This window comes from Camelina sativa, chromosome 19 (genome assembly GCF_000633955.1).
Source record: "Camelina sativa cultivar DH55 chromosome 19, Cs, whole genome shotgun sequence".
NCBI lineage: Eukaryota > Viridiplantae > Streptophyta > Magnoliopsida > Brassicales > Brassicaceae > Camelina > Camelina sativa.
This window is the reverse complement of record NC_025703.1, coordinates 10,354,669-10,365,943: the sequence shown is the minus strand read 5'-3', so window position 1 is coordinate 10,365,943 and position 11,275 is coordinate 10,354,669. Positions and strand designations below refer to the sequence as shown.

The following is an 11,275-nucleotide window of genomic DNA, read 5'->3' as shown; positions in this document are numbered from 1 at the left end:
GTTTGTAAGCTAAGAAATTCTTCTTCCTAGAAGTGATGGAAACTGATAAGATGATTTACCATAGTATAGATAGATAGTCTTCCTAGGGAATTAACAAGTTCAAATTTCTTCTTATTAACAACAAAACCCTCAATTTCGAAGATGCTGATGAACACAATCGGCAAAGGCATAAATGCAATTCCATAAACCCAACAAGCATGAGATAGTCTGTACTGACCACAACATTCCCTATTATGAGCAGATAATATTTTTGGAAATATCATGTGTTGTGCCGGTTTTTTCTAACGTGAATAGTGAATACATATATCCATAACAAAAAGGGCATCTGTCGAGTGATAAAAACAGACAACAGACTCCCTGATTGTGCTTATCAGGTTCCTCATAGCTGACTACCATAACTATATACAGGGTTATGTTTCATAATAGACATACCTTGTTTATCTTCAACCAGTTGTTTATGCACTCCGAGTGGTAAGAATGTTTGCATGGGAGCAGTATCAGGTCATCATCATCCTCATAGTCTAAACGACATATAACACATCTGCATCAAGTATCGGAAAAATTAGTTATCTAGGTATATACACAAAATTCTCAATGGTTTACTTAATAGGTTACAAAAAAAAGGCCTTACGACTCATTGGTTCCGTTCTGATTGTCCCCATCTTTATATCTTTTTGAAGGCAAAGATGCAATTGTATCAGCAGACAATCCTCTACTTTCGGTTCCCACAATGTCGCCAAGTGCAAGCAACTCCTGCAAACATTAGAGAGTATAATTATAAGCCAACAGATGAGTTCAGTATCTGAATTATGCCATATTGAAAATTGAAATGCATGACGGATCTTAAAACTAGATTCTAACAAGTTTAACAGTAGTAGTATTCACATTAAACTTCAAACCATTTAACAAAATTATGAGAGAGACTGAGAATCCAAAACGACTAGAATACCACAAATGTTTTCATACCTCATATGAAAGCTCATCAGGATCCATCTCATCCCAGGCATCCTGCTAAAATTAATGATACAGAACGTGAGTGGAAGCAGGCTCAAGTCACATCAATGGAGCCTTAGATTCAATGATTCTAATTTTAGTTGTTTTTTTCCCACAAAATGGACTAGCCTCTATCAAAGTTTAGGTCCATGCTTCAAGGTGTGAGCATAACCATCTCCAATATCAGTGAGACAGTGACCAGTAAACGTTAGCAGATTACAATTGATTCAATTACCCTCTGGTGAATGCAATTTAACCTTTTAAGTTTTAACATACAGTTGATTGACAAAAAAAAAAAAAACATACAGTTACGCAAAATTCTAGCAGCATAAACCAAAAATAGTTAGGTATGACCTAGTACCAAATACCAAACAATTTCAATTGAGTAAGACTAAATAAAATTGTCCATGGCACAATTCCAGTGACTGGCTCAACTAAAAACAATAATTACCCCATACACAAGGAGGATTATCTAACTGGGCCTCCGAACTAAAAAGGTAACACTATGGACTAATGCCATCACAGAAGGATAGTAGATAGATGGAACCATGTAAGATGTATAACTAGATAAACTTTATCACTGCGGGTTCAATGTCACGACTATGTCATTTGGTCACTATATGACTAAATAAAAAAGAAGTTGGACAGTAGATCTTTTCACATACTGGGGGAAAAAAGTTCATATTCTCATATTCTCAAGAAGAAAAATTGAAAAAACAGCTCAAGAAAAAAAAAAAAAAAGGATTTGATGTAGTGTAAGGAGCCTACCTGAGAAGTATGACTCNCAATGGCGGGTTCAATGTCACGACTATGTCATTTGGTCACTATATGACTAAATAAAAAAGAAGTTGGACAGTAGATCTTTTCACATACTGGGGGAAAAAGTTCATATTCTCAAGAAGAAAAATTGAAAAAACAGCTCAAGAAAAAAAAAAAAAAAGGATTTGATGTAGTGTAAGGAGCCTACCTGAGAAGTATGACTCTCATCCTCTAGAACTTCAACCCCTGCAACCAATAACAGTTAGCATAATCCCAAATTCATGTTAAAACACCCATCAAAAAGAACTTGGGTGATAGCTATAAGGTAAACTTACGATTGGCTAACCCAGATAAGGCAGACAATCTAGCTGCCATATCTCTTTCTTCAGCATCTTGAAGAGCTCTAGCATAGGCCTCATCATCAGAATAAGCAACTTCTTCGATGTCAGAGTTGCCGTCATCTTCTTGATCATTTTCATTGGCGTGAACATCTGGCGCATCTTCCTGTAAATCGTTATCTGTTTCATATTCATCTTCATCGTCATCCTCATCCTCATTCTCGGGGTCATCAAACTCATCCTCATCGTATACATAGCTTCCAGTTTCCCAGCTCCCATAGTCACTGATTTCACTATTCATAGTCAACATCATATACGCCCGCTCCTGAAACTCGAACAACAGTATTCAATAAAAGTCCCAATTCTACAGAAACCCTTCGGGAAAAAATCCAAATTCCAAATGCTAAGTGAACAATTCGGCGTATCTAGGAGAATAAGCACCACCGAAGAAAGCCCTAACAGCATCGAATAACCTAAAAATGATGGGGGAAGAAAGAAAGAAAGAAAGAGACACCTGTTCTTGGAGTGTGCGAGCAAGAGCAAGATCCGCATCAATTTGGTTTAGATTAGTGAACGGAACTCTAGCGGAAGAAGATCGAGGAGGTAGCTCAGCCACCAAATTCGATCCGTTCTCTTCCACCGCCACCGCCACCGCCACTGCCGTCTCTCCGTCCCCTTGCTCTCCTCTCTCGCTATTACCAACACTTCCGGCGTCTGAGACAACACCGGTCTGGCGATTCTCAATCGGTAATCGTACCTCAGTCTCGTTAATCTTGGTGGCTTGCTCGGCGGTGACGACGACGTTGCTGGCGTGGCCGTTGTCGTTCTCCATGGGCATGATTGGAAACCTAGCTAGGGTTCGTCGAATCTCAGAATTCGGGAGATGGATTCGATGAGGATATCGAAAGGGAATTATTCAGGAATCTGAGAAAACGATGACACGACCGAGAAAGGGTAATGGTTCTTCTCTTCTTCTCTTTTAGCTAAGATTTCAAATTTTGAAATATTTTTTTTTTGCAATCTTCTTCGAACTCACACCCTTTTGATTTTTGTTTCTTTCTAAACTCACCGACTACTATATATTTATTACTATTTACACCTCCACCTTTCTAATGTTCGTCAATGTCACTAGGTAGTATGTGTTAATCCAAAAACCATGAATGGGATATTTGTATTTAACCCCTACCTACACTAATCTACATAACTGAAAACTAGCATCCAGATAATTTTGTCTTGTAAACAAATGAGAGAAATAGATTCGATTATCAATAAAAAGGTTAAAATTTCGATTTGGACTCGAAAATAGTTTCGGTTATTCAATAAATTACTGCAAACGTTTTGATAAAAAAAAGAAAAAAAATATAGATGTAAACATGTCAGGTAAAATATGTTTCTGAGGCATTATTTTAAGACAATGGGACGAGCAAAGACCAAAGTGATAAAAATGTGTGGAAGGGCCGAAACGCCACAATTTTTTCGCTGAAACGTGCAAGTAAACACAGTCACAAACCTTGTTGCTTGATAAAAATATTTATTTTATTTTTGAAGGTTAATTCATCATAATTTTTTTTATTAATTAATATTCCAAGTTTATTCACTTTGTCCTTTTTAGGTTATCTCTGTGTTATTGTGATTTTTTTTTTCGGTCTTCTTACTAGTCATGTATTTTAATTTTAGATGATTTTGCACATGATATTAATATAATTTTCCAATTTTTAGTAAGCTTATGACATATAGCGAGAAAATGAAAACTATACGCTACCGTTTCAGAGTTTCATTTTTGTTTCCTCCTTCACCGCTCATTCACTGATCATTTTTTGTTTTGTTTATCTCTTTCTTCGTCCTCCGTCTCCTAATCCCCTCCTTCGCAACACCGCCGTGCTCTTCCTCAGGTCGTCCGGCGGTAAGATTACGTTCTCCCTCAACTTCTTGGTAAATTCTTTAAATTTTAAGTCTCTGGCTTCATTACTTTCTCTCCCTCCCGATAGTTAAGTGAGATTGATTATGATGGAACGAAGCTCAAATTTAACCAACTATTACGTTATTATTCTGTGAATCCTCCTTATCAGGAACTATGTTGCTTTGGATTCTGTAGCACTCTGTTCTCACTGTTGGTTTGAGAATCAGATGCATTTCTCTATTAGATTCTTTTAATTGCAGAAAGAAATTTATGGTTTGAGAAATTTCACTGTTTTTACAGGATATGATGAACATTGTCTCAAGTCATCATCACTGTCAACCATCGATTATACACGAACCATGCTGTGTAGGAACAATATCTAAGCTTTCTTGTTCGAGATCTTGCGGTCCTTGTTTCTCTGGAAGATTTGCTTTCTCTCATAGCCTCTGCTTGAAGAGTACTTGTGGGAAAACTGCTAGGAGAAGGTTTTCAAGAATTTGCAGTATTGTGGATGATGGGATGAATCCGGATAATTCGAATGACGAGGAAAAGGAATCACTTGATGATAAAATTAAAAGGGTATGTAGTAGAAAACTATAAGCATTGTTACTCCCGGCCACTTTTTTGATGTTCTCTATGGTGCCAGTCATGACTTGACATTAAACGTGAACTGATGCTACTGAGATACATTGTTTCTGTGTGCTTCATACAGTAGAATTCTGTTAGATAGTCATTTGGGGTTTTAGTAATGCTTTTTGTAAATGAAAGCCTCAAGCTTTCTCGTTCGTGAGATTACTAAGAAATGTAATAGAATGTTGATCAACCTGTCGGTCTTCTCGGCTGGCCCTAACTTCTGCTTGAACCTGGAAAAACTGCGTAGTTAATTTGATTTCTTGAATTCCTTTGATGTCATGATATCTTCTCATCTCTGTCATGGCTTAGTGACAGAACGTAGAAAGTAAGCATGCCTTTGTTTAAATTTATTGATTGCTTGATATTCATCTGATCAGTTGGAAACTTTCTTTCTTTTGTTTTGTCTTTAGCAAGCAGATGATATGAATCGGGCAAATCTTGAAAGGATGGTTGGATCGGATGATTCTGCATTTAATGGTTTAGATCTTGCGACCCTCATTAGACAGAAGTATGGAAGATCTTATGATGTTCAACTCATTAAGAAGGTATGCCTTTCTGTATTCAAGAGTGTTTGTGATTCTGTATCGCATGTTAACACCATAGCTTAAGACATCTGGATTTATCTGCAAATTTTATTTAAAGGCGAAGGTAAAAGTTAAGACCTTCGATGCTCTTCTTTTAATTGCAAAATACAGAGCCAGCTTTTGAGAATAACTGTTCATGTTCCGTTTTATATACAGTTTATTGCTGTGACCTTTATTTTATTGATGTGGAATGGTTTGCGTTTTAGAAGCTAAGAACTTAAATCATAATTCTTAGATGTGATTAATGTAGGAGTTCATGGGGAGGAATCTTCTTGCAATGAATGTCATGTGGAAGTACAGAGAACAGGTAAGATAATCATTTGCTGTGTTTTGATCATAAAAGAAGTTAAATTTTATGATAGTTCAACTGATTTCACTATACTAGTTTCATAGTATAAGATAGTTATGATCTATGTTTTCAATATAATATGGACTTTGGTTAGAGAATGTTTGCCACACAAAAAGTCATGAGAGTATATCCATATTTTGTTGGTATAGTTCTTGCCTTTGAAAACCAATACTTATAAGCTAATTCACCCTTCTGTCTTTCTTTCTTTCTTCTTCCTCAATGGGTAGAAGTCTTTTCCTCTAACCGAAGAAGAATATATACTGAGACTTGACGATGTAGCCAACATGTTGAAATGCTGGGGAGCAGTCTCACATATCCGTAACAGCCTAGCAAAGTCGAAAGAGCGACCTCGGATAGGAAAGGTGAGATCAAGTCAAAACAGTAACCTTAAATTAAAGACATATATACTAGTTAGATCACCTTGGTTTATAAGAGACCAGTTTGATACTTGAAAACCTTAGTTTTAAAATTGACATGAGTTGTTCCTCCTCCTCACGCAGGCTGTCAGTATTTTCATAGACATGGATTCGACAGGGGGACGAGCAAACGAATGGATTTACAAGTAAAAAGCTGACCGGTTTACAGGGGGCTAAACCAAAGAAAGCAAAAGGTATTTTCTCTATGGTTACCTTCGTCAATTCATTTGGAAGGCTCTTAGGTGATGGTGATTTGCAGAAACAGAGGTTTTTGCTTTATTTGATGTCCACAATCAAATATGATATATATATATACATGTGTGTATAATAGGTAGACACAAATCTTTACATGAACTCTCTCTTTGTAAGATATATTGAAATGAATCATCTTTGTGAATCTTCCAGTGATTTGTAAAAGCAGCCACATGCTCAATAGCCTCATTTAGTTTGACACATACGTATCTTTTGCAATTCGGTATCAACTTGAATTAATAAGTTGATTTACAGTTTCCAGTTGGGCATATCATAATACTTCTCCAATATTATGAACTTTTTTTTGTTTTTTTAAGTTGGAGACTACAAACCAACATTATGTTGGAACATCGTGATACTTTTTTATACAACACATAATGATTAATGCTTATCTTCATCATCATTATCATCACACTCATCCACCTTCACGTCCTACATCATCATTTAATTTGAGGTTAGTTTTTTTTCTTCCTAATAAAAATGAGAAAAAAGAATCATAACATCATTATCATAATTACTATTATTGAATGATGTTGTCACATCACGATACACATCATGACTCACATCATAAACGTATGCTTCTTAACTTCATCATCAAAAAATTCAAAAGCATCCTCTCATCTCATCACCACAACCACTAACAAGTAGAACATCTTCATCATCTCTATACCATCCCCATACATCCTCATCATCATCATCACCCACCCCTATTTCTTTTTTTTAATCAATATGTAGGCCATTAAACTCTTGATACTAAAAAAGATTTGTACATTTTGATCAATAAAATCATATTCACGCAATTTGCAATTTTTTACAAAACATAAAATCATGTGTAGTGAGTAGTAGTGACAATTCTCCTGTCTATATCGCATGCTTTTTTTTTTTTTTTGAACTGTCGTTGAGTCATGTGAAGTAATATATTTTTTTTTTTTAAATGATAACTTTAGTGAATAATATTAATTCATGATTCTACTATTTTATGATTTTTATTATTCTGTCACCAGGTATAAAAATTCGTCTACACTTCAATGAAAAGCCAAAAAAAAAAAAACATCATTTCCAATTCGAAAATGTTAGTTTGACCAAAAAGGTAAAATAACAAAGCCTTTCTTTCGCTTTTTATTACCTTGTCAAACTCAAAAAACCAGAGAGAGTCTACTCATCTTCACAACCACAATTCTCCGGCGAATCCAACGTTCCCGGCAAAAAATCTCCACTCTATCGACGGAGATATATCCAACGACGGCGTTTCACAGTTACAATTTTAAACCAAGATACTCATCTTTCAACCCAATTCGGACCAGTAACGACGATTCCGTACAGTAAAAAATCACAATTCGTCTCTGTAACAGCGATCTCCACGACTTCAACGAGACACATCACTCTTCCAATTCCGTTATCCCGACGCCGGAATCTGAATCGTAATCGGAAAAAACCCTAGAGACGTATGGTTGATTGGAGTGGCGATGCACCCGCGGCAGGGCTCGTCTCCGATTACGCCTTGTAGCTTTAACGCCGCCGTTTCAATTGCTTCTGATGTTCCTACTGGCTTAACTAAGTCTCCTTTGTCTCACGCAATCCCAGTTTCGCCGATTTCTGCTGCTTACCCTTCCGGTGATCCTATGCTGATGTCGTCGTCGTCGTCTGGGAGTGCTCTCGCTAGGGTTCGATTATCTGATATATTGCCTTATGAAGGAGCTCCTTCTCCTGCGTATGCGAAAGCCGTAGAAGCTTTGTCTGTGTCTTTGATGAGGTATAATGCTTCTGTGATCGAACTAGGGAGTGAAGACACAGCACTGATGCGATGTGGCCTTGAAGCTGCTCGTTTGTATTTTAGAACTAGAAGCCTTAATGTTTCTGGTAAAGGCAATCGTGGCCTCTCTATGTATAGAGCTGGAAGGTTAGCTCTTGATCTTGCTTTTGTATTGAACAATTGGTTTGATTGTAGTACTCTTCATTGCTCATGCTTGAGATGCTGGAAATTTAGAAAGTCTGACATGTAGTGTTATCAGTTTTTGATCTGTATGATATGTAGTGACTGATTTTGGTCTTGTCAATAGGTCTGTTGAGGATTTAGATTCTTCGCCACCATGCATGGCTGAGATTTTCCGGTGCTTGGGTAAAGTAGCACGAGCTGCTTTGTCTGCAATAGCAAGGCATCTACGTCTAAGAAGCGAGTAGGATGGTTATGATGCTTATTCTCTGGTTTTACTACTACTTGTTTTGCCTCTTTAGTTTTATTAAACTCGTATCTCTTTCTGTTTTCTTTTCTTTTTGCAGTGTTTTTAACCATATGCTCGACGACTTTCCACTTGCTCCGAACGAGGTTTCCTCCTCGGTGCTACTGGCTTCCTATGCTTATGCCTCAGTCCAAAATGGAAAACATGCTTCTGGAGGTGGGAGCCTATCTACTAATATTGAAGTTGAAAAGGGTTTGCTAACACTGTTCTGCTCAGATGGCTCTGGCATTCAGGTCACCTCTATGAACTTTCATTGTGTAGAAGGTTTACATATGTACTTTTATTCTAGCGTGGAACTTGATGGGAAACGTGTCATTTTTTTAATCCTGTGAGCGACAAAATAGTTGTGGAAGAATACTGTCATATTAGTTAGACATGATCAGTCATAGTCCTGAGTTTCCATTTTGCTTGATTCGTTACACTGTTCCGTGTATATAAAGTACATTTGGCTTCTATTTTTTGTTCCTTCTGAAATTTCTTCTATCCTTAGGTATGTGACCCAAATGGTCGTTGGTACACAGCAGATAATGGATGTGGGGTGAGTGATCTCTTACTGATTACCGGCAAAGCGCTTAGTCATGCTACCGCAGGTCTCCGTCCAGCTGCCTCTTACAGAACTACTACCGACCATTTGTCTGGCACTGACACTCGTGGAAGGTATGTTTTTGAAGGCGAAATAAGCTTTTCCTTAACAAACCTTATGACATGAATGCATGCTTACATATTTGATTAAATTTTTAAACTTTCCACTTGCAGGGCATCATTAGCTTTTAGACTTATGCCGAAAAGTAATGCTATATTAGATTGTTCCCCAATAGAAGCAGCCGGCCATGTAATTCCTCAAAGCTATGTGCAAGTATCTGTTAGTCAGTTTATGGATAACCTCTTGGCCGAGAATGACACTCCAGTTAATCCGCCTGTGAAAACCAGTGTAAGCTCACTCTTTATTATAGTAGTAAAACTAGCTGGCTAGATTGTAGAAGTTCATTTAATCGTATAAATCTTTGATTTGTGTGAAGTTCTATGCCAATAGTACCCAAATCTGTCTTTTTCCTGGACATTTTGAGCAGAAAGAACGATTTTAAAATGTCAGTTTTTCCGTCATATTCTTTTAGATCATGCACTTTTGTAGTTTAGATATCTCAGTCGAGATTCTAATTAGTGGATGTGCAACTTATATCACTTTTTCGAGGATCTCACATCATTTGGATCTGTTTTATGATTGGCGCTACCTCATACTATAATGATAGAAGTTTCTCTGTTTGATGTTAACTGCTCAGAGCACAAGGTCTTATGTCAAGAGATCTTCTTCTGAATTGTTGATGTCAGGTTCCGCGGGATGATGTTTGCAAAGAGCCTTCCTTAAGAAGTGTTCTATCGGATCCAATTTCGTGAGTACCATTTTTCCCTTAGTGTATAACTTATCTATGACGAACAAATCTCCTCTCTTATTATTGTTACTTTGAATAAATTGCTAATCTATGTTAATCTGATCTCGTAAAAAGGACCCTAGCTAGGTTTTCTTGAGTGCTGACAACTGACAAGCCGTTTTTCCAAACTTATCGTCAAGTATTTTTCTATTCTAATTTAGCAAGTAGTAGTCTAAGACCAATCATTCGTGCCAGATTGTAGAGATACACTGAAGACATGATTTGGTTATCTTTTGTTCCTAGCTCCATGAGCTGTATAAAATGTTCAATTATTTTCCACCTTTTTGTTCCGTTGATGTAATTTTGTGAAGACAGTACAGTGAAAACAACGTTCTAAGTTCTAACTTGTCTATTGCAAACTCTTTGATGTTAGTGGTGCTTTTCTTGAAGATGCAATGGTGGTCTCTTGTGGACATTCGTTTGGTGGCCTTATGCTTAGAAGAGTCCTTGAAATGGTTGGTACTAGTTTCCTTTGATTGTATTAATATGCTAGTCTCATGTGATGGTTCTTCCTATATACCAAGAATATTTAGTAACCACAGTTATCTTATGCACAGTCTAGATGTACGCTCTGCAATGCAGAAATCGAGCCTGGGTCTCTGGTTCCTAACCATGGTAATTCCTATAAAATTCATTCTCTTCTTATTTGTGTTCCTCAGTATATTAATTGATCTACGAAAGTTTTTGGGGTTTAACATCAATAAAAAGTCCTAACCGTATTCCTTTTTTTAATATCAAACACATAGCACTTAGAGCTGCCGCTTCTGCTATAAAGCAACAGGATGATAAAAGGCTTTTCCACAACGCAGCCATGAGGAGGCGTAGAAAAGAAATGAGTGATCAAATGGATGTGGTGAGATGATCTGACACTGCTCTATATAACTAATTACTTTTGTGGATCTTTTGTGGTGTCCTATTACATAGTTACTATCTTCAAACTTATCAGCATGCATCATCATCTGTTTTCTGGTTAGCTTAAGCTTATGTTGTTGATGCACCTCTGATAAAAGTTACTACGTGATGCCAAATTTCTTCTTGCAGGAAAATGGAGATCCAGCTACGGATGACGGAGTGCATCGAGTGGTGCATTATCCATTTTCTGTAAATGAAAAAGTGCTCATTAAGGTAGGCCATTATTTTCTATCTAGGAATCTGATGCATAAATTTCTTCCATCATATAATTTGGTTCTTGCGTGTTATGGAACGCATTTTCAATTGCAGGGCAACCGGAGAACCCCGGAAAAGTTTGTTGGAAAAGAAGCAATCGTGACATCTCAATGTCTCAATGGCTGGTAACTATTACTCTATGATCTATAAGATCTGAAACAAAACTATGCTTGATAGGTGACGCTCGAGTTATTACTCTCAAACTAATCCATTT

At 37.0% G+C, this 11,275-nt stretch overlaps 3 protein-coding genes across 5 annotated transcripts in view; 2 read left to right on the top strand and 1 right to left on the bottom strand.

Annotated features, from left to right (window-relative positions):
* The window catches only part of LOC109124466 (E3 ubiquitin ligase BIG BROTHER-related-like), a 9,878-nt gene extending 6,742 nt beyond the window's left edge, over positions 1-3,136 (bottom strand). Inside the window, exons 1-6 of one of the 2 annotated variants that reach the window (XM_010489646.2) lie at positions 2,605-3,136; positions 2,088-2,415; positions 1,961-1,998; positions 967-1,011; positions 632-753; positions 433-541 (exon numbers count right to left, since the gene is read on the bottom strand). In XM_010489646.2, coding sequence (XP_010487948.1) covers positions 433-541; positions 632-753; positions 967-1,011; positions 1,961-1,998; positions 2,088-2,415; positions 2,605-2,928 — 966 coding nt within the window. In that variant the 5' untranslated portion in view covers positions 2,929-3,136. The remainder of the gene's footprint in view (positions 1-432; positions 542-631; positions 754-966; positions 1,012-1,960; positions 1,999-2,087; positions 2,416-2,604) is intronic. The other variant, XM_010489647.1, reaches the window with a different exon arrangement.
* On the top strand, positions 3,844-6,425 carry LOC104765864. 2 transcript variants are annotated; one of them, XM_010489643.2, is made up of 6 exons: positions 3,844-3,993; positions 4,291-4,569; positions 5,034-5,168; positions 5,458-5,514; positions 5,787-5,918; positions 6,057-6,425. In XM_010489643.2, the coding sequence occupies exons 2-6, from the start codon at positions 4,294-4,296 to the stop codon at positions 6,120-6,122; spliced, it is 666 nt and encodes a 221-aa protein (XP_010487945.1). In that variant the 5' UTR covers positions 3,844-3,993; positions 4,291-4,293; the 3' UTR covers positions 6,123-6,425. The 2 variants fall into 2 exon arrangements, with proteins under 2 accessions (XP_010487945.1, XP_010487944.1); XM_010489642.2 differs by having other exon boundaries at positions 3,846-3,993; positions 5,784-5,918.
* LOC104765863 overlaps positions 7,373-11,275 on the top strand; it is a gene marked incomplete at its 5' end in the record, with an annotated part of 5,538 nt that continues 1,635 nt past the window's right edge. The window contains 11 exon segments of the mRNA XM_010489641.2: positions 7,373-8,124; positions 8,285-8,401; positions 8,505-8,697; positions 8,955-9,121; positions 9,221-9,395; positions 9,794-9,855; positions 10,268-10,349; positions 10,452-10,509; positions 10,641-10,747; positions 10,936-11,019; positions 11,116-11,186. Coding sequence (XP_010487943.1) covers positions 7,691-8,124; positions 8,285-8,401; positions 8,505-8,697; positions 8,955-9,121; positions 9,221-9,395; positions 9,794-9,855; positions 10,268-10,349; positions 10,452-10,509; positions 10,641-10,747; positions 10,936-11,019; positions 11,116-11,186 — 1,550 coding nt within the window.